Source organism: Eretmochelys imbricata, chromosome 2 (assembly GCF_965152235.1).
Source record: "Eretmochelys imbricata isolate rEreImb1 chromosome 2, rEreImb1.hap1, whole genome shotgun sequence".
In the NCBI taxonomy this organism is placed as follows: domain Eukaryota; kingdom Metazoa; phylum Chordata; order Testudines; family Cheloniidae; genus Eretmochelys; species Eretmochelys imbricata.
In genome coordinates this window covers 206739366-206762561 of record NC_135573.1, presented here as the reverse complement: position 1 = coordinate 206762561, position 23196 = coordinate 206739366, and the positions used below count along the sequence as shown (strand labels likewise).

General features: G+C 37.6%; 2 protein-coding genes across 2 annotated transcripts; both read right to left on the bottom strand.

Annotated features, from left to right (window-relative positions):
* Nucleotides 1-6607: 6607 nt before the first annotated feature.
* HOXA10 (homeobox A10) lies at nt 6608-8922 on the bottom strand. The gene is made up of 2 exons (XM_077809326.1): nt 8097-8922; nt 6608-6937 (listed from the first exon to the last, which is right to left on the bottom strand). The coding sequence occupies exons 1-2, from the start codon at nt 8920-8922 to the stop codon at nt 6663-6665; spliced, it is 1101 nt and encodes a 366-aa protein (XP_077665452.1). The 3' UTR covers nt 6608-6662.
* A 9298-nt stretch (nt 8923-18220) lies between these two features.
* Nucleotides 18221-20621, bottom strand: HOXA11 (homeobox A11). Its single transcript, XM_077809325.1, has 2 exons — nt 19940-20621; nt 18221-18453 (listed from the first exon to the last, which is right to left on the bottom strand). The coding sequence occupies exons 1-2, from the start codon at nt 20619-20621 to the stop codon at nt 18221-18223; spliced, it is 915 nt and encodes a 304-aa protein (XP_077665451.1).
* Nucleotides 20622-23196: the final 2575 nt, after the last annotated feature.

Genomic DNA, 23196 nt, shown 5'->3' with positions numbered 1-23196 from the left:
TCAACAAACACAGAGCAGGACCTGCTGAAATTATGAAACTGCAGATTTCATGTAACTACTTGGTCCTAGCAAGAAGTACAGTCACCTAATAAGTTGAAGGCTGCCTGTCAGCCCATTGGTTGCCGGAGTCACATGGCAGAGTAGCAGAACAATAAAGTATAAATCACTCCGCAGGCTATTAATGGGTCAGTGTTTTCCAGTCATAATTTTTATAGCAAAGCCATATGTTTTTATGCAAAGGGATATTTGAGTTATACGATAAAGTTTGTTTTAATTGTGGCCAACTGAGATTAAAAGATCAGATTTTGTATTATTACCCTTTTTAAACGGACTATTTTATATCATAATTAATCATCCCATCAGTGGTTCGTGTTCCCAGCAAAAACCTTGTGATCGGAGACCTTCACATAAAATTATATAATAATTGAAGTAATAAAAAAGCAAAATAGCAGTTGCGGTATACTGTATTTAAATATATATTTATTATATTTCATAAGGAGTTATTGTTTCAGGAGCCACAGGCATGTTATTAAGTCAGTAACTATGAGCATATTCATTTGCATCGCTGTGTTTCACAGCAGTAAAAATTTACGAGTGCTTGGAAAGGTTAAATTATACTATTGTGTTTAGTTTGGGAACTAACTGTAAATAATACCGTTCCGTTTAGTTCCGAGCTAACTGGAGCTGGCAATGAAAAGTCAAATTCATCTTAGTCTCTTACCGAAACTGATCTGCAGCGTAGCTCCTTACCACACAGACCAGAGGAGGAATATATAAATATTTTAAATCGATATTTAAATTTGCATTTTTATATACTAGTCTTGGATCTTGGACTTTTCTAAATAATTGTTTTTCACATTTCAAGACAACAAACTCCAGTTCGAAATCCCTAATGCACCAGATTCAAAACCACAAGAAGAATCTCAAAAAAAAAATCATATAACCAGATACAGAAGAATTAATCGATGCATTTGCATTATATTGGGAACACTGTGTTCCTGATAAATTTACCGGGTTTCAAAATTATCTTTTAATAGAAGGTGTCAAAGGAAATTTCAACGAATATGCACCCCGGAACCTTGCCAATGACATTATATTAAAACACCTCACACACACACACAAAATTATCATAGGAAAAGTATAATTAAAGCGAGTGAAGTAAAATCGACTTTAATAGAACAGATACAGTGGTTGATTTCTCTACTAAATTGTTTGAATGTATTTAAGCTGTTTGAATCTATTTCCACTTTTACGTCTGTTTGCACGGAAGAGATATTTAGACCTGCCTTCCTGAAATGTAGCTAATACTATATCTAGAACGGATCTAAACCAGAACAAGAGAGGAAGAGAGGGGAGAGGGGAGGAGGGGGAGGAGTGTTTATCAAGACGATTAATTCTTAAATATGCACCAAACCAGCAGGGGAAAAAGCATTCTCTTCCTCATCGCCGAAAGGCACCCTTCTTCTCAGTTGTACTGTAAAAAGGGCACTTACTTTATGTTGTATCACATTCTGATTAATCAAATTTATGTGCAAATCTAGGCTGGCACGTTCTTTGACTTCTGTGCACACAGTACAGCATGAAAACTAAGCGGAGGGTTACAGTCCTATCCCCCCCCACACACACACACAAAAAAGTGATACGGCTCTCAGATCAAGTGCAGTATTATGAATTGAACTAATGGCTGAAATTTTTGAAAGTATGAGAATTGATTTCATTATCTTCTTCTGTTTATGTGTGTGCTGCTTATCTCCTGTTGTTGCAAGGGAAAAGAGACCAATGGGAGAGGGAAAACATCTCTGTCAACTGCATTTGAAAAATCTTATTCAGCATAGAGACCAGCGAACGGCAGAGCAACTGCATAATAATTAAATTCATGTGTGAATATTCTGCATGCAAAAATATGTTTCTCATTAGTTTTACATCACTATGTGGTCTCTCTAGCGCGCTCTATTTTTGTTTCTTTTCAACTTTTCCCAACAACTACATCAGAAAGCTTACTGAGATGTAATTTTTCACAACAGTTTCTATCCTGATTTGAAATCACAAGGTATATATGAAACTATTATTTAATACATTACAGTCAGAAAAACTAAAATAAAAAAAAACCCTAAAGACAGACCAGGCGAATAGCAATCAGTTCTTTTCAAGCCATTTTTTAAAATGCAAATAAAGGTCTATATACTCCTTAGAGCTTCTTTTTTTTCCATGCATGTACTGACATACCGCAATAGAAAAATAAGTCTATGTCTATTACTGAAAGACGGAACTCCACGTCATTTGTATTTATTATTGAGTCAACTGGGGTGAAATGTGATTGCAGAACTTCCTTTTTCCATTAAGAAAAATAATCTCAACTCCAGGAGTCCTGGATGTTTGTGTTAGAATTTGGGTTCTGAAGCTGCAGCGTGTTTCATTTTTGATTACTCACACATACACAGAATGCAAAAGAATATGGGTTAAACACCCTATGTATTCCGAAAATTGCTCGCTGCAGGATTAAAGGAGCATTAGGAAACTTAAAGACACCTGGAGTTACAATAATAATAAATAACGCTATTTTCAGGTAGGTTTCTGACTAAAACACTCAGTATGATCTCCTTTCTCCCCCCCCCCCTTTATGGTGAGTTTTTCTTTAATCAATTTTAAATTCTAATATCTACTGAAATTATTAATTTAATATAGTTTGCATCACAAATAATTTTAAACTATAGGAAACATAATCTCTTAGACAGATAGTCACCACCAGAAAAAGTTAATATAAAATTCGCCTGTGTATATGGTATCTCGGGATATTTAGAAAAGGAACATTTTATCTGTAGAAATTTTAAAAAATGGTTCTGTCCTCCGTATCTGTATAATCACAACAGTAAAGCTGCAATTTAGATGCGATTTTTAAACCCAGTGTAACGGAAAGGATATTGCTATTTTTAACTGAAGGGAAATAGTAAATGCAATTTATCTACTAATGCACTAAAACGCTTGCATATACGCTATCGCATTTGGATAAACAGTCTGTAGGAATTTTCAGTCTTGATTGAATGGAAATTGCTGGATCGCCTCTTAAATAACTTATTTCCATTTAAAACTAACCAGTTCCAGAAATTTTATAATGGAAATTTGTATAGAACTTGGGATAAGTTCTCATGAAATTAGAATTATACATTAAAAATTTTAAATAAAGCAGAGGCAAGCCTATGTACACACACTATAACTTGATAGATCGATCAATAGATAGATAGACTATGCTATATATATATATACATATATACATATACATATATACAAGCATACATACATACGTATACATCGCCATACATACAGCGTGTATACAGACATATACCCTCAGAGTCATATGTCTGCAATTTAAAGGTTTGACGCTTTCTTTGTAAATGCATCCCTTCATATGAGAATCTAATTATAACACATCTACATAATCAGTGAAAATCCAATTTCCAAACTATTTTTATTCACTGTAGCCTATCTGAGCCCTGAATAGTTTAAAAACGAATGATCAAAAAGGATATTCAATTTTCAAATACTTCCCAGGTCCTTGCAGCCAGAAGAAATCTTGATCATGTACGTTAAGGATAAATGTTGTGCCTGTGATCTAAACAAGGGCTGCAGCTCCTATTTCTGTTTGGTCTATGTACACAATAGCCGGCAGCCCTAGATCCCCGGCACAAGGCCCAATGAGGTCGCTGTTGCTCATTCAGCCTCAATGGAATGTCGGCGCCTGGACACACTGTAATAATGATCGTAACCGAGGCCTTGTGAGCTATAGGGAAATGGGTTTGGCTGATTTTAAATCACTTCTAGTTACCAGTTCACCTCCGGTAAGGTACTTTTGTGTAATTTATGATTAATCCCTGGACATATGTAGAAGCAGATTTAGATTTTAGGAACACTCAAGGCAGAGATGGACACGAAATAACACAACAGTGTGCAGGCAAAAAAATAAAAAAAGTGACACAATGACATAAAATATCTTAACAAAAAAAAACCAGACTCTGTCTCTGGTCTGGTTGCAATCGGTCCCTTTGTTTACTTAAATTGACGCTACGTTACAGGGACTCCGGATAACAGAGTGTATGAATATTGCCACGCAATTAAACTGTAACGCAATTTAAAAATCCAGCCCCCCCCCAAAAAAAATAAAATAAAAACAGAACAAATGCTGAGCAGAATGTAAAGCGCACCTGACCTTGACTGGAGTCTACAAGATACATTAAAAAATTCCATAAGCAAGCAGGCTTACTCAAGAACTAGCTAACCTTGAAGAACTCCCCAAGATTTTCCCCTTGGCTGTTTATTGGGAAGTGAATGAAGCCTTCGTTGTAGATAGGAAACAATGGCATTGGGACTTGACGCCTACAGATAGCTTCAGCTGTAAGATTTCTTCGGTAGTAAGCCAACTCGCACTATTATACCTGGTGATGATTTCAACTGAAGTAATTAAGGCAGTTTCGTGCTGCAGAGAGAAAGGTGGAGCCCCAACAACATGAAACTACCTAAATCACAGAACAGTTCTCAGTGCTCTAATTATTACGCTCCCCATAGCCGTGTTCCTTACGCAAGGATCCCGCTATAAAAATAAAACCAGAAATGTGACCAAAACATTCCACCTCCCTTCGTTCCCCCACAGCCTACACCGGTCACCGACTCCAATCTGGATAGGATTCTTTAAAATGTGTGTGTGGGGGGGAGGGAGATAATCTCTTGTGAGTTTTTCTTCTAATTCTCCATGCACATGAAAAAGTGAAGAAAAGCCGTGCGCGGTAATGGTACATCATAAAAAGCTAAAGACTCGCCATAAGCCCGGGATAAGTCTATCTCTCTCTCTCTCCTCCCCCCCCGCCCCCGCCCGAAAGAAAGAATTAGCTGTAGCCCTTATTCAGGCCCCATATTTTGTTTGCCCCTAGTGCAAAACTCTTTAATACTTAAACATGCAGCAAGAAAAGAGAAAGCATTTTAAATAAGCCCGACAACATGCAGCCAGGTAGAAAGGCAGAGGACACTGATGTGTAAATATGGCTAGAACCTGTTTGATAAGAAGAACAAGACCTTAATAATACCCTCATTTACATGTGCTCACCTTTATGATTTTCTTCTGAGCCATCTGCTAAAGCTAGATTTTTCACCGTCCTTTGGAGTCAAAGACGTCAGCATATTTCAAGGTGTTTTATTTTTCCAAAAAAAAAATAAAATAAAAAATCAATACGCTACACTCAAGAAATAGTAATTTGCTTCCTCTGTCTATGCAGCTCCTCACTCAACTGAAACCACTCGTCCAAGACAGCAACAATCCAGATATACTAGCAAGTCATAAAACTGAACAAAAGCCGACAAACCTTACTGCACCATTGCTATATGGCCCAGACAAATTACGACCGTCTAGGTAATATTTAAATAGATTCCTAAAGTAATTGCAGGGTGTTTAGGCAACTATTCCTGTTGTAAAAGTTCTTGAAGACATAAAGTAGAACCTGAGGATAAACAGTCACAAAAAGAGGTAAAATTAAAAGGATTCATTCCACTTCTTTTATTCTTCTATGAGAACATAAACATCGTCTTTTCACGCACAGCAGCATTACAATATTAATTTATTCCGATTTAAGGTAAGTACTAGATAGAGCTAGAACTAACATTTATAATAATGATAGAATGCATTTGCTTAAACCAGTACCGTCATTTTTATAATAATAGACATTTATACATATCTGTATTTATATTCCCCCCCCCTTTTTTTTTGCACCTACACGTTTGACCTTTTTAATGCATGTAACTTCACAGTATAAAGGATAGACGGACACATTCTCCCTCGCTCTTTGGCTCAGCAAGTCCTTCTGATGTTCAATGAACTTAGCTAGCAAAAGGGACTATTTTTTTTCTCAAGACGGGGGGGATTGTTGTGTGCTTGTCATGCGTTACCAGCGGTAACGTTATTTATAGACAAAAATCCACTAATTCCACATATTTAAGCAAAACTACATTATGGTCAATATCTACACCAGAGAGAGTGGGTGAAATTCAGAGGTAAGTGTAATAATTTAGTCCATAAGCAACACGAGATCTTTTATATCCTTAAAGAGAAGAGGTCTCATTTTCCTGGCCAATTTTAAAGCTTCAGATATTGGTTGTTACGTTAAAGGAAAAGAAAAAGAAAACAGAGCCTAACACCAGTTCCCCCGAAGCCCTTCTTTTAAAGTATGCCTGCATTTAATTATTGGAACTCCTGCCATTGAGGGGGGGGGGAGTTTAAGTCCCTTTACATAGAACTATGGTAAGGCTTCAGTTATTCGTTATTAAGCTACACACGGTCCACATATACCCTTTATCGTTTAAAATTGAAACTCGCCTTTAACCGGGTTTGCTTACTTTTTCAAGTGGAAAAAAATATTTGCAGCTCTTCAACTCATATGTCTCTGTTTCATGGTTAAAGAAGCAAATAACATCAAGGCAATTGTAATGGAACAAGGGCGGCACACACACAGAATTTTATTCATCATTATGGCTCCCCCCCGGCCCCAGAAATAGCTATAAAGAAGTTATGGACACACTGAGAATGTATAAAATCCTTAATCCATACAGGTGCAGATTACTAAAGCCTAGGAAAATGATACTGGCTCTTTAAATCATAAAAAAATGTGTTAATAGGTTTATCAAGAAAAATTAAAGTTGGCTGTGAGCTCCCGAATTCTATTCTCTCTGTTCATTTTCTTCAGTTTCATTCTGCGGTTCTGAAACCAGATTTTAACTTGTCTGTCTGTTAGGTGGACTGTGCGGCTGATCTCTAGGCGACGCTCACGAGTCAGGTACATATTGAATAGAAACTCCTTTTCCAGCTCCAGAGTTTGGTGCTTGGTATAGGGGCATCGTTTCTTTCTGCCACTTTTTGCGGTTAGCCAGTTTGCTGCATTTTCTCCTTTTGAATTGCCTAGTTTTAAGAAAGTAAAAAAGGGACATTACCAGATGACACGAGGCAAAGGGGTTCCTCAAGTTGGCCCCCTGGTCATAGTTCTTATTTAGGGAGTCCTTGTGGGCACCTCAGCCTCTTGTTTAGAGTAGCTGGCGTTTCCTTTAAAAATCTAGCCTCCAAAAGCCCGCGGAGATCATTAAAACTGAATGTCTGAGTTTCCATTTTCCTAATGAAACGAACTGTTGGCTCCTACAGTGATAGAGATACGTTAGTGGTCAGTTAATTTAATGGAAGTGGCTTTTTAAATGGCTCCCCCTCCCAACCCTCGTATTGCAGTTTAGTTTATTCTTTCTGTTTTTCAAAACTGCTTCAGCAAAAAACTGCGGAGTTAAACTTTATAAGCGAGCTTTGCAGCTGGAAGACAAGATGAGCTATTTCGCCTTATTTTCCTCTTAACTAGGAAGCTTCTACCCAGTTTTAAAAACAAACTAAGGTACCTTCGTAGGTGTTTGTTGCTATTATTTAGAGATTGATTTGCTAGTGGGGTAGGTGATGGTTTTGTTTTTCCTTTTTTGTTTAATAGAGCAACTGTATTATATCTAAAAAATAATCAACTGTAAAATAATCAGCAACCAAAAAGTCTGACAATATCGCCCACTAAGGTTTTATTTTTGCCAAGGGATCACAATAATAAATAATAACAGCCCTGTTATCTGTTGAAGACACTGAAGGATATTCGTGGAGCATTCATCAGTCTAATTTGATAGCAGTTCATAGAAAGAACATTTCAACGCGCCAGTTATTTTGAAAAGCATTCTGGATCGTAAAATATAACTTACCCCGTTAATAGGTTTATTTATTGGCACTGCCTATTGCTTATTTTGGATGCTTTACAAACATCTATGTTATCTCTTAGGCACCCTCACATCATCTGGGAAGATAGATCTCTGTTTTTCTATATGTTCAAACCGCATGCAAGTTACGGCTTGCCCAGAGCGGAGGCTTTAACATTTAAACTATAGGATGGACGTTAATTTTTACTACATCCCCACGCCCAAATATTAAAAAGTTCAGAAGGTCAGTCTGAGCGGCGCTTCTTGCCAGCTCTGCAGGCTGCTCAATCCTCCTTTCCATTTGTGATGTAACTATCATCCTCACACGGCTTTTATTTGCTTACCTATGGGTTCTTTCTCAGGAGAGTGTTTGCTGCTTTCTGACGGAGCTGGGGAGAGTTCTTCTGCGGTCGAAGGCGAAGCCTGAGCGTCTTCGTCCCTCTGGGAGACGCAAGCCAAGGTGTTGGGGGAAGCCTCCTCGGTCTCTGTCCTCCCCGCTTCTGTTGGGACTGAAGGCAAAGATGGAGCCGCATCAAAACGAACTTGGGGCTGCGGTGTGAACTGGGAAGCAACAATTTGCCCAGCATTGTAGCTCTTGGAAGTGCCATAAGCTTGAGACAAGCGGAAGTAGCCTGGGACAGGAACCCCACTAGCGTTGCTCATGGGACAGACCTCAGCGTTTAGCCTTGGAAAAGTAGATAGATCTGTGGCAGCTGCACCTTTAGGACATTTGTCTGAATCATAGAGGCAGTAAGAGTTCTCCTCTTTAATGTTTTGAGCAAAAGAGCAGGATGTAGCCTGCTGGCTTTCAGGCTCTTCCAGGCGACAGGACCTTGGGGGCTCTAGCCAGACCTCCATCCCTGACATGTAGGGATGAGACGTGGGGACCATGCTTTGAGCAGTACCTTCATTGCGTTTGCTCAAAACTGGGAAAAGTCCGCAGCTTTGCAGCCCATAGGACAAATCGGACGCCTGTGGCAAAAAGACACTACTGTTGGGATAGTAGCCGCCGCCGCCTCCGCCTCCTCCGCCTCCTCCTCCTCCTCCTTCCCCTCTGCCTGAGCTGATCAAGGAGTCTACCAAAAAAGAGTTTGCAGCCGGGCTCTCTGAGCATGACATTGTTGTGGAATAATTTGGCGAAGGGAGCCGATAGCCCTTTCTGGCTGACATTTCTTGTGCAAAACATGCTGAATATGATTAGAGATACCCCCGCACCACGGCAAATGCTTACAGCCAATGGAAACCCAAGCCCTACTAGCAACCCCTCCCAGTTTGGTTTCGTATGCAGAGAGCTGGTCTCAGGTCGACCTCTGTATTTAGAATATATATGTATATTAATGTGTAATATCTATTTCCATATAGACGCACACCTAAATCTACCTATATCTATAGGTAGATATAGGGTATACGTGTATGAGGAGATACAGTTGCACACTGAAAAGTATACAACCATTTCTTACCTTATTTTAGTGTTCGCATACTTTATACTCTTCTATTATCACATTCACTGCTATAAAGTAGCAGAGCAGTCTGATGTTTATTATTACCTAACATGAAACGGTATATAAATGAACCTTTTATTATCACTTCTTTTCCTACAGTTGGGCTTTCCGGAAGTAAGGCGTGCTCGCCTCGTTGCACAGCATGTGTTTGTGATGATATTAATAAAGCCAGGAATCCCCTGTTTTTACTGCTAGTCTATGACATTTTATTTGCTTGTCTACTTTTTAAAAATTGTTCTTATTTATCTCGCACCATTTGACGCTATAAAGGATTCTGGCTCCTGTAGCCTTAAATTATGAAGAAATTAGCAATTTCCAGAATAACATCAACACCAATGTGAATTACTGTAAACTAATCGGAAATGTACTAGAGATAAACATTTGTTGGCTAGAGTACTGAAGAATCAGTTAATAACTAATGCCATTGGGGCAGAACTGGTATTGTGATTGCATCTTCTCATACTATGGTTCACTTTGGATTTTTCCCTAAATCTGGTTTACATTTCAAATGAAAAGATAGACGTCACAGAAAGAATCCAAATCTACACAATGAAAATGGTTTCCCACATGATACCACCCGCCCTACGTGTTTATATGTTGGTAATTATGTTTTAAATTTTCTCATGTGGATGATTCGCTATGAATCTGTGAAAATGTACCGTCCATTTCCTCAGTAAAATACTAAGACAACTAATCCTGGGATATTAGACAATGCTGTACAAGCCAATATGTAATTGTAGCGGAGCCCCTAGGCAGAGCGCAGACAGACAGGCATGCAGACGGAGCGTTAGATAGACTTTCTAATGAAATAGCTGGATGATGGTTCACTTAAAGTTATATCATCTCTCATTTATGCTATTTTAAAATCATACAACTGACTTGGAGAAATTATGGTATTTTGTGCAAGGTCTATGGCTGCGTGGGATTTTTAAATATTTTTTAAAGCATTCGGTGACACATTCCCGCTTAGCATATGGGTCTTCTGTGTAAAACACAAAGCTGATTCTCAGATCCTAGAAGCAAATGATCGGTTGTCTTGGCTTCCCGATGAGTACCAATAACCGTTTGAAAAATAAATATTGCTCGTTAAATCTTAATGCTCGCCTCATTCTGGCACCCAGCTCTGCCATAAAGCCAGCCGTAACCAATAAGAATGCCAAGGAAACAGTTAAAGTGGTCATTTGGCTTCCTTTCTGACCACGCTTGACTGTGTCAGTCAGAACCGGCAGGCGTTCAGCCATACACTCCTGCAGCGCATACCCTTGGCGTTCAAAGCATCTAGGAGAATATTACAAGAATAACAGTGTCAACTGTACTCTGTACATTTCCCCTCGATCTATTGATCTGTCGAGCCTCACGTGGTTTAATATTTCAGTGTTTGCCCACAACGAGGCAATTCCTTTCCACATTTTGACATTCCCCTAGACAAGTAATTTTGAAACGTACAGAAAACAGCGGGACACAAATGTTAGTTTCCATGGGCAAATTAAGCTGAAGGGGCCCTCCTAAGGTTCTTTCCCTGTCAGCTGGAAAAGCTGTGAGCTGGTAGAGGTTGTTACAACTTTGCAGTGCTCATAAAATCTTTATGGAAATGCTGCTTATTTTTCAAATGTTATCTAATGAGCATTATACCGTTGCTTACATACGACTGCCAAGCTGGACGTAATGCAGTGATCTGGGGACATCAAGCAGCCTATCGGAACCCCTCTATTTTTTTCTTTTCCTGCTGTAATATTGTGTGTATTTCCCAAACTCGACTTACCCCACATTGTGTTAATGTGTGATAGACAAACCCTTATCAGATTCCTGTGAGGGCCATATCACTGCTAACAAAATTAATACCATATAAGGAACCAGTTTATTGGCTATTATACAGGAAGGTTATTATCAATAGGCTTAAAGTTATAAATACAGATCTAAATAAAATGAAATGTGACCCTTAGTTCCACGTTCCAAAGGTATTTCTCTTCACAAATCAGGTATAAAATTTACACCGGGGGAGTCTGCTCTTGCGGCATGTTTATTTTGTATTTGCCAAATTAAATAGAAATGGATTGCAAATCTATAAACTATACTAATAGAAGGGTAACGCTTGAAATCCTTCCAAAACTGTGTTTGGTTTTTTTTAAATAACCAGATAGCTTTTAAAATTAAAATTAGCTTTGGAATAAAGTGAAAAAGGATGATAGAAAAAGTATGTAAAATCCTTTTCAGCCTAAATAAAATAATTGCACATTTTATAACAAGAATTGGATTTGCCTTTTTTAAAAAAAGCTAAAGCAAAGAAATCAGGGAGATGAAATACAGGACACAGACTAATCAAAGAAAGAAAACAGGTTTTAACCCAACTCTTTCTTTTATCCTTTGTAGCAAAAGATCTGCCACAGAGGGATTGTTTTTTAGCATTAGTAATGCTGATTACTTCAACCCAAAGGATAGTTATTCACGAATAACTTGCAACAGGAAACAGAAATCTATGCCCTTTATTGTTTTGTTTATAGTAATGAACAGTGTTGCTTTGATGGTCAAAGCACTTAGTCTAGATCATGAACTCAACTCGGCTGTGTATTATCTGTGCTTTCTTTAATCGCTAACAAGGCCAAGGCAAATAGTAACTAACATCATCAAACCCAGTGAAGTAAAACTAATAATGTTCACTTGATTCTTACCTATAAAAGATAATGGCCAATTTTGGATAAACTAAACTAATTTGGCATGCATCGTGTGTAGCTACTACATTTTAAACTCTTAACAATGTGTCTCTTGAAGATTAACCCCGACTTTAAAGAAATTTTGAATAATATTGTGTATTCCAAGGGACGAGAAATAGTTTCTTCTTAATTCTGTTTATATAAACAAAACCATCTGGAGGTAAATACAAACAAGCAAGTACAGTTTAATAAGCATCAAAGCAAGTAAAGTGTTGTTTGGTGGAGAATCTAAATTAATTGCATACACAGACAACGAGATCAAAATAAAACTTTATCGATTTAAGAAAAGTGTAATGGATGTATTAATAGAGTCGTTAAACTCTTTTATTTGTTACACTAAAAATTAAAAACTAAAAGAAATAAATTAAAAAGGACAGCTCACCCACATGCAAACTCTGGTTCGAAATTTTGAAATGTAGCAAGCTAAATAATGATTTATCTCTTTCTTATTTCCTAGACAAAGCAAAAGGTACAACACTGTTAATCGTCTGATGCTATTTTGTATGCTAATTAAAATATGCTTTTGTTTCTGACGTGGGAAAATTGCAATATGCTAAAATGTAAATCTTCCTGAAGTTTGTCATGGGCGTGTGTACGCCGCCTATATGAGTATATGGAGGTAGATTACATTGTATAAATCTCAAAAAACTAATGCAGTCAGTGAATACTTATTTAATATTAGAACTGTCAGTTGTCAGGACCGTGTATGTGTGCCAGATTTACTTTTCTTTCTGGATTTGGTCCAAAGTAGGCGGCTTTCAATCAGGAGGTTTAGAAACCGTGTCTATGCCAAGAAAGGTGATAAATGGCTAGCTCACTAATTTTTATCTTTACTAGAAATTGTTTCACGTTGTAAGGGACAAAATGAACCTTGGGATGTTTTAGCAGGTTATCCTTTTTGAAATTTAGGTTGCAATTTAATTTGTATTACAGCCGTCTGAAGGCCTTCTATCATCTGAATATATTTTATATTTTGTGTGCCATTTTACTAATTTTGATTAGCAATGTATTTTGCACATAACTCTGATGAGTCCTTTCCGAAGTTTAGACCCCTATGATTATTATACAGTATAAAAAATTACACCAGAACCATTTTTAAGGATTTACCTATTCACTAACCTGCGTGAGAACGCTGCCTTCTAGTGCTTTCTAACGTCTATGTAGCCCTTAACAGGGTACAGAAGTAGATATCTGACTTTTAATGTAGATTTAGGACAGACAGTAATATTAAACATTTCAAGTTATATAGCTACTGTCTTTTTTTGTGACTACCTTATCTTTAAATACAGTTTTGATGTAAAGTATAAATATCCCTTTTCGAGGTGGAGGCAGCTTGAGAGCTAGCTAGCTAGACGGTTAGGTGGATATTGGCCTCATATTGCAATTTTAGACCATTAGATGAAAAGGGTGTGACAAAACATTATGAAAAACCTCGCCGTAGTAGAGGAAGTGGTATCACTAGCACGCGAAATAGAAATGTGCCCATGATTAATTAACGCAAAGTAAATATTGAGCTTCTTTTAGACTCTTTCCTCCAAAACACGCTATCCCAAACCATGTGAAATAATAAACAGTTATTGTAAGAAGCAAGCTTGTTTTTTTTTAAATATTGTCCTATGACCAAGACCATCAGTAAACAATTTGTAACCAGAGGGCGCTTTAACTACTGCTGGGGTCTCTTTGATTTATTCATTTGAGTACTGAATGGGGGAAGGGAACAACAAGGAAAATATTTTATCAAATATGCTGAGCCTAATCTGAGTGGTGTAAAATAGAATTTACTAAAAGGGCTTTCGGTATTCCTCCTGCTTTATTTTGAGGTGCCTTTTTAAGCATTGACGCCTATCCGCGGAAGTAAAAAAGAGATCAAAATTCTTGTACTTTTAATGTAATATATTTGCTTAATTAATACATAGATTCTGATAGTGATCTAAATTACACTCTATAATGATTGCATGTGGGTTTTTAACAATTCACTCAACATTTCTCTAACTACTTTTTAAATGATCTTTTCGTGTAATATTGCAGACCAGGTTCATTAGTCTCTTTTTTCGATTGCATAGTATTACAGTATCAGAAAGCAAAGTGTAAGCTAACTGTGTTTGAATCTGATATTTAAAAGCAAAGTACTCAGACTATGGTGCCATGTGTATTGAAATGTGCGGCTAAACTAGTGAATTCACATAGAGCCACACATTTTTCAAATACAGACTTACTAAAGACTCGTGGAACTGTAGAAACAGGAGAAATAACCAGAAGTAGCTGCTAAATTACACGCTGAAGATACTTTAGAGACTACATCCCAACTCATGCCTTAGAAAATGGGGATGTTTGACCTATATCCCTCTGCAACAGTGTTCTATCTGCGATAGCTAGATAGTGAATATTTTAAAGTTACTCTTATTCACACACTGACTTAATACGCAATCAAATATTTTATTCCTTGTGCAAGTGACTTTAACTATATGTTTACCAACATCTATTGCCAGCCGCAACTAAGAAAAGAGTAAAGTTTGCCTCAGAATAGTGACGTTTTTAAACATTGTCCTAGCCATTCCATTAAAATTTCGACCAATAAGCAAACTACGATTCAAGTCCAATAAGAACATCAAAATTACCTGTCATTTTCAATGTATGTTATCATAGCTCTATTTGACTGAAGACCCTTAGTGTTCTACACATAAATGTCAAGTTTCATATTTCCAGTGCACCTATTTGTATAATTGGAAGAAATCTACAGGATTCTTCTGAAAATTTTTCCCCATAAAGTGGATTTTTCATACTGTTAGCCAAAACTTTATTAAGTAAAAAAAATTGTCAACTAAAACTTAGAAAGTCTCTTAAATATTCTTTAATGTATTAAGTTTAACCACCAATTTTTTGGAATAGTTTTCCTCCCTATAGTTTTCCTCCAGAATGCTTAACGGAAACAAAACAAATAAAGCTCATGCAAACTTTTCAAGAACTAGTTTGATAACAGCCCATTCCATTTTAATTTCTGTACATAGGGCAGATCTAAGCACTTACCTTCATGCTTTTTCTAAACCAAAGTCAATCGGGATTAAATTTTTCAGGAATGCCTTGCGAAATGTTTAACTTCATGTGTCAAGTAAGCAATCCACCGAAGCTACTTTTGCCAACCGTAGCATAGAAAGTGCAATAATTTAACGTGCTGCTGCTAGAATGTAAAGTGAACAAAGGCCAAGATTTTTTTTCCAGGGGTTCTCTTCTCCCGCTGCGGCTTTGACATTGATCTGAAGCACGCCATCTTGTGGCAATCGAGCACCTGAGGAACAGTGACTGACTAACTAATTCAGACTCACTATTCCAATAAAAGGATGCTAGAGAAGGTGTCCAGACAAGTGTTATTCAGATCTAATTTCTATATCTAAGAAATTGCTGTAGAACCTCTCCTTAGTTTATAGCAGGGCATTCCATATATGCAAATGAACAAGTCATGGACACTTTTTATAATCACATTGTCACAGCAACACAGAGGATGTGTTTTTATTGGGTTAGAAAATCAAATCCCAACCAGAGAAACGCCATGGCACAACTGCCTCCAGGAGTAGCCATGAATATCAGTTAATTTTTAACTAGGAAAGGAAGCTTCTTGCTAAACACTCATTGCCATTCATCTATTTCTCTCTCTCTCTCTCTCTCTCTCTCCCTCTTTCTCTCTCTCCGTCTGTATCTATCCCTCCATCTGTTTTAAAACTTTCATACTGTTGTAGCATTCTAGACAAACAAACAAACAAGCAAGCAAACTGCCCCTTTCCTCCTTTTAAAAAGAAAATCCTTTGACGAGACGTTGTCTGACTGGGTGGGGGTTGTCAACCAGAGGTCCAGAGCCATTTAGCCCTTCACCTCAAGGTTATGGGTGATGTCCAAAGCAATACAGAAGTTCAAAGCCAGTAAACAATTCAGAAACAGTAAGTACTTTCTTTTCCTGATTAAGATTAGGACAAGAATTAGAGATTAAAATGCCATTCTCCATACCACAGTCTCATCTAGACATTGTTTTCCCAACTTTTGTTTTTCCCCCCTTCGAGATCAAGGACAATTTCGTACAGCCCAGTTCCACCACTCTCACACATGGAAGGCTTTTCCAAGAACACAGTGTTCTTAGGGCTCTCACTCCTTTACACACACATGTCAGCTCATTTTAAACTTCGCTTTAGGGTTATGGTGATAAAATATTCCCGAACATTACTGATACTAAAAATAATTTTTAAATGGTTTGTCCAGACATGTGTGGTCTGAAATAAACAATAGATTTTTAATTCCTAAAATATAGCAAGTTATCGTCTTGTGTGTATTTTACAGCTGAGAACAAAGGAGTGATAATTACAGTGAATTACTAAACACATTATTTTTTCCTTTTTTAAAATCCATTGAAATTTAGATTTAAATGAGCCTTGGTCTGCAAGTTTATTCACCAGTGTGAACATTGTGTTTTGGCTGATAGTGAAGGATTAGAAAAAATAGGCATGTAACTTGCACAGTCGATTTTGATTGTAAAATTTAGATTAGCTAAAACAATACACAGTAATGTAGCACCAGAATAAAAATATAAATTTCCATTTTTTTATTTCCTTGTGCGTTGTTCCATTGTATACATGCAACCAAATACTTTCGCATATTAAAAGAAAACTGTATATACATATAGATGATAGATATTGAAAACAGTGATGTAATACAAAGGTATTGCATTTTGTGAACGGTGTAAAAAGAAATTACATCCATTTGGTAAGCTGATTGTTCAAAAATAATTATCACCAATTAGTTGCTCATGTAGAGAAAAAAAGGCACCCTCTCATCCCAAAGGAAAAAAATATGTAAAAAATGTATTAAAACAAAATAGGTAATGTTTTTTTTTTATTTACAAGTCTTGTAAAACACTGTTCCTGTATGAAATATACATTCACGTACTCTCAACAGCAAATTGCCTTCAGGATAGATTATCGTATCCTTTGTAAACTGATATAGAATTTTAAATATTTTTAATTGCATTTTTCTCGCTTTGGTTCCTGCAGGACAATATATATATTTATATATTTATATATATATATATATATGTATATGTTTAAAATAACTCCAAACAACTATCGATTCTTTGTATATGTCGCCTGAGGGACGAAGCAGAGCTCATGACATTTAAAATAGACAACAACACATGAAAACAAAATTACCATATTTACATTGTTCGGCTTCTGAATAAATTCCTTACAAGCAACCTTCTAAAGAAACAGAAGATTAAATTATTTTGGTGATTCAATATTAGTGTATTGTACAAATCCAAGTTACATTTAAGTGTTGTGTGGTATTTACCAAACTCTCGTTCTCCACAGGTATTTCCTGAAGAAAGTTTGTGCGCCAGAAGCCAGAATCTTAGTTTTCTATTTATTTTTGTCTTTTAAAACTTTGGAATTCATTTTGCCATTTTTTAACTTTTAAATATGGACATCATACTTAGTTTCTAAAGGATGGCAAGGTATAGACAGTTATTATAAATAAATCGAGAGCTAATATGACAACTGCTAAACATTTTATTTTCAGTGATTGTTTCTTTACGATATATGGCAAATTTATACCTGACATAGTTTTAAAGTAAATAATCAAGTCTTTCATATCATTCCCCCCCGAACCCAATAAAACACGATTATCTCCATCACTTCGTCTGTACTATAACCTTCTTGATTGGCCTTGTAAAGGAATATGTATTTATTTTTATTTAAATCAATTAGTAATGGAGCACTGCTCTAAGATAGAAATTCTCTTCCGAAGGAAAAAAAAAATATTTTGCGAAGCTTTATTTTGCAGTGGTCCTCAGCACGTAAACTCGACATGTAATTTCCACACACACATTCCACAGTAAAACAAAGGAACAAGATAAACAATAGTTAAACAGTGAATAGGCAAAGGTTCAGTTCCCACTTTTAATTACTGAAACCATAACAGAACGAACGGAACTGTCTATAAAGGTAAGAGGTATGAATTTTGCACTCAGAGCAAAGATTGTGGCTGGCCTGTTGGCGCTAGAAGCCATGTGTGTCAACATCAAATCGATTCCAGTTGATACGTAAATATCAAAAATTAAAAAATTAAAAGTCCAGAGTTGATTTACATTTATGTAAAATCATAGTTCTCATAGTCCCGTCAGTTACACACCTCCTTCTTAAATGTAACCCTGTGGCTTGACCTTGTCAAGGGCGAAATTTGAATTTAATCTCATTTTGAAAAACGCTATGAGTTTTAAAGTAGTGGATTAGCTGAATAATATTGTAATCGGTCCCTGTTAATTTTTTTTTCTTTCATTCTTCTGTTTTGAAACCATATTTTTACTTGACGGTCGGTCAAATTGAGCATTCGGGAAAGCTGGAGGCGTTTCTCTTTGTTTATATAGACACTGAAGAAGAATTCTCTTTCTAATTCTCTAATCTGATATTTGGTGTATGGGCATCTCTTTTTACGGGTACGTTGTCCACCTGTGGAATGAAAAAAGGCAGAAGTGTTTGAAACTTGGTACTGGAAAAAGCTCGGTCAAGGAGCAACTATGTAAAGTGTTTTGCCTACTCCATGGGTATAAGGGTTAGGTCCTATTCTACAGGCTAGCTCTTTACCTTACCGACTTTTTTGTGGGGAAAGGGTACGGAATATGCAGAGCACACACTTCTTCATGTGAAAAAGCAATGATGGCAAACAAAGGGTCACTTCGGCAACGAGGACAGGCATAATACGGAACAAGTATTAGCGTACCTTGCCTTACTGTTTGAGCCCGCACTTTTCAAAGGCTATGTGCGATGCTTGGTACCGTGCAGTGACAGACTAAACAAACAGCTGCACACAGACATTTCTGTGTTAATCACCGGGTTCACTTCAGCTGACATTACCTTAGTAAACACATTTTAGTAAACACATTTTCAACCCCAGTCTTTCTCCAGACCATTACAATTCATTTTTTATTCTGTCTACAGATACTGGCTTTACATTTCCATGAATGTGTTTCCCCTCCTTTTTTAATCAGTGGAAATGGCACTGCGACTAAGGCAGCTATTAAACCATTGCATTCTGCCTCACTCCGCTGTTTTTTAAAATGCAGGTATGCCGCTAGAAGGGCAATGTCGTCTCTCAGTGTGCCACCATAGGCTTAAAGCGCAGTACGCAGAGTGGTTCTGTTTGGAAGGTTTTCAAGGTTCAAAAGCTCTTTAAATTAAATATTGGTCTTATCCCCTTTTTTAAAAAAAAAACCCTTCCCTTTCTGGTACAGGCCACTGTAGAGGTATTTTTCAAAGTTGTTTACTTGCTTTGCCTTTTAAAAAACACATATAAAAATCAGACTTTGACAGATTGAATAACAATTGTAAGTAACAGACTGTTGGACAGAAGGCAACACGTAATTGCCATAATGCCTAAGTAAAATGGCTTCCTTTAGACAAAAAGGCCAGCTTTAGGTTAATTTGTTTCTTTTAATATATTGCTACAGTTCAGGCGGCTACTTTATCTGCTGAACACTATGCTAGTGCAATCGTTAACATGGTGATGGCTTTGAATTCAGACCCTAACTAGACTTCTGGTGCAACACATGGCTTTTATAAAATCACTGGATTACCTTGATATCAAAGGAGTCAGGATCCCTTTTTGGTGACTTTACAGGCACAAACGTACGTTATTATATTTTCAAGAGTTGACCACAGAGCCCCTTTTTTATTATTATTAAAAAAAAAAAAAAAAAAAAAAAGGGAAGGAGAACGCTTTTTTTAAGGCATCCATTGGCCGGTGGGTATTTCACGGCCAATTTCAGCACTAAACACGTGATCTTGCCTTTTATAACAAAGTTTTGTTGGGGGAAATCTAAAGGCCCTTCATAAACCTTGTATGCTTATAAAACAGCATATAAAAATTTAACAGCGGTGGTGCGCTAGATTTCAAACTCCCATTCATAAAGCGCTTGGGCGCTGCCTTTATACGTACTGGAGCTGCTGGATTTCTCCTCATTGTTGCCGGAAGATGACTCCGGGCTGCTGCTGCTCTCTGTCCTCCTCCGCCTCTCCTTCTCCTCCGCCGCTGCCGCTGCCGCCTCTCTGCCGCAGCCGCCTGCCGAACTTGAAGTTGCAGGAGCTGTCGGAGGCATTTTCTCGCCATTCTTGTCTCCCGAATAGTCCGCTGAGGACAGGTTTTCCGTGGTGCCATACGCCGTCTCGAAAAACTGATCGAAAGCCTGGGGCAGGACCCCGTTCCTCCCCACCGTGCTATAGAAATTGGAAGAGACGTTGGTGGTGGGGTGGTAGACGTTTGCTGTGTTTTTGCCGAACATCTCGCCCATGCTAGCCGTGTTGGTGGCAGGCAGGCAGTCTCTGTGCATGATCTCCTCTGCTGAGTAGCAGTGGGGCAGATTGTTCCTGGGGTGCCATTTACTGGAGGGGTCAATGGCATACTCCCTGAAGGTAACTTCTCTCACAGGTTGGACCTGGGGTAGGTTGGAAGAGTAGGAGTATGTCATAGGGCGAGAAGACGGGGTCTGGGGCAAAAAAGAAGGGAGGCTGGAGAAATCAGGACCCGAGACGTAGTAAGTACAACTTGGCAAATACATGTTAGAGGAACAAGGAACACGCTCATCAAAATCCATCATTAGGCTACCTCGGGTTCTCCGCATTAGCTGAGCTTAACATGATTCTCTAATGCAGCTGCCTCTTTGAAGCAGATCCGTGAAGTAAGAAATTTGGAGACGTAAGCTGACGTGGAAATCTATCCCCATCCTTAGCAGGGAGGTGCTGGTCATGTGACCAAATGTTGAAATTGACAAGCTGCAAGTATGGGCCCTTTTTTCTTTGTAGCCATCTCAAGGGAAGCAACAGATCGTCACTTTGGTATTCTCACCAAAAGCACGTAATCTAAAATATAACTCATGTTTGCTTTGTGTACCCTTAGAGGACAAAAAGACGCATGACACTTTTTCCTACTTATTAGTTTGACCAATTGCACCAGGTCGCTCTGGAATAGAAAGAATTAGCAATTCCCACATGTTAGGTGAGACCTTTTTAATTTGTATATTTGCAAAAAGAAGATCAAAATAAATTAATTGATTTTTTCTTGCTATTTGATTTCTAGCATTTAATGTTTCCAAAACTATTGGTCGATATTTTTTTGTTTGTGCAGAAGATAGTCGCCCTGCAGGCTTTTGCTTGGAAGAATGTGCCAGGGTCAAGTCTGTACTGATTTTCATAGTGAATAGATTACATGCTCGCATTCATGTTCACTTCCGAAGCGCTTAGTGTCTTCCTTCCCTTTTTAACATATTAACCTCAAATACCCTGTCCGGTTTCACCCAAGTTTTGCTCGAGATATTTAATAACATTTTATTCCCATCATGCAGGTTCCCTTTTTGCCTTTTCTCCAAAGCGTTGCTTTATTTATTTCAGTGTTAGGAAGTCCTTTAAATTCCAGACCACTGCGTAAAGAGGGCTGATCTCTTTGCCTAAACAGTGCTGCTAAATACATGGGAAACCAATGGCTATCCCGATTTCACAAATATTCTATGTAAAATTGCCAGAAGCCTAGTTAAAAATATTTTATATCCTATTAACCCCTAGAAACAAACTTGCGGCACTCAGATACTTTTCTTTTTTCTTCAGACCGTCGCTGGAGGTTGAGATCCAGATAGATCTATTTTAAAAACGTAGAGAAGCTTTTACTATTGTTACATGAAAGGGCTGATGTGGAAAGCGGACTGTACAGGGCAGAGACTAAAAGCTATTTATCTGCCAACAAAACTGCACATCCCATCGAATGATCTTTTCCAAAGAAAACAGAGAAATAAGCCAGCACCTTTTGAGGCATGAACAACCTTACACTGTTGGAGGGGGGAAAAAACATTTTTTCTATTCTGCTGATCGATATCAGAAGGAAAAGAAATATTTAGGTTCTGGCTCATTTTAATCAAAACAGCAAAACAGAATTACACTAAGGCCACAAACAACTATTGTGAAGTTGGCGTAATTAAGAAATTGGAAATATTTCACCATCTCTGTTCCTGTGGACCTGGGTGAGCAATGGAAGGAAATCTAAAAATAATAAGACAACAACATTTTGAATTTTTCTAGGTCCACAATGTAGTGGAAATATTTATATATAACAGGGGAAAGTTCTATTGCAAATTTTGGAGATCTTCGGTATTTAAATGTCAACATTGATTTGTTTATTTATTGCTTAGCTTATCGTAACTGACTTAATAACAAATCTTATCATGTTGTGCACTGACTAAATATTCTCATTATGTATTTTCGGTAAATTATAGTTAACTGTTACATTTGAATTCAAGCTGTAAATATCAACATTATCAAGTAATTACTTTGTAGTGGAGTAAACTAATTTATTAGCGTTAATGTTTATATGCCTTTTTTATTTTACAAGGGTTAGGAATCACAAATCAAATGCTCTGGACATATCCCTTTAATGAACTCTTTATTTTGGTGTGCTGCAAGAACTTTTATGCTCCCTCAGTGTTTGTGATCTGAACTTGAAATTATTAATTAATCTTCAAACTTGACATATTTGCCAGAAAGTGGATGGAAGTAAGAGATATGCATGTCATCAAAGTGCTACCTGAAGACTCCATTGTCGTTTGGGGATTGTAAAAATGTTTTTAAGCCGCAGAAGAACTCTGCAGCATCCATGCTTAGACTTCTTCCTTAATTCTACACTTTTGCCTTTATTTAGTTTCCCCTTTAGCCTTTTTCCAAAAAAAAAAAAAAAAAAAAAAGAGAGGCTATTTTGCTCTCTGAGCACTGTTCATCTCCCTTCTCCCTCCCTTTCAATTCTTGATATTAAAATCTATTTCCCCCTTTCCCAGACAAAAGGAATGTATAAAGGATTTCAGCGACTTTAAGATAACAAAGGCGCCACCATTGCAGAGGTTCGCCCCGCCTCTGTTTGATGGCAAACAAATTCTTGCACTTGTATTAGGGCTTTTAAGGCTATAATTGAACACGGCGCGTCTAGGAGAACCGAAAACAGTTCTAGACTGACCTGCGGTTTTATAGCACTTTTGGCAGTCAACTTCAGCTTGTGTCAGAACAGACACGACAGAACGGACCAACGGTTAATCGGGAGACACCACCTACTTGGAATCGCTGCAGTCCCCTCTTAATTAAACAAATCACAAACGTTGGGGATAGAACGGGCTGCAGTTCTGAAAAAAGGTTTGTATGTGCCTATTTCCTGCTCCTACT

What these genes read in the sequence shown, in the direction of transcription:
- HOXA10 (XM_077809326.1), bottom strand. Translation starts at nt 8,922, where the DNA reads ATGTCAGCCAGAAAGGGCTATCGGCTCCCTTCGCCAAATTATTCCACA. An exon ending in TCCTGAGAAAGAACCCATAG is followed by an intron (nt 6,938 to 8,096) that starts GTAAGCAAATAA and finishes TCTTAAAACTAG; the next exon opens with GCAATTCAAAAGGAGAAAAT.
- HOXA11 (XM_077809325.1), bottom strand. Translation starts at nt 20,621, where the DNA reads ATGCGGAGAACCCGAGGTAGCCTAATGATGGATTTTGATGAGCGTGTT. An exon ending in GGAGAAATCCAGCAGCTCCA is followed by an intron (nt 18,454 to 19,939) that starts GTACGTATAAAG and finishes TTCATTCCACAG; the next exon opens with GTGGACAACGTACCCGTAAA.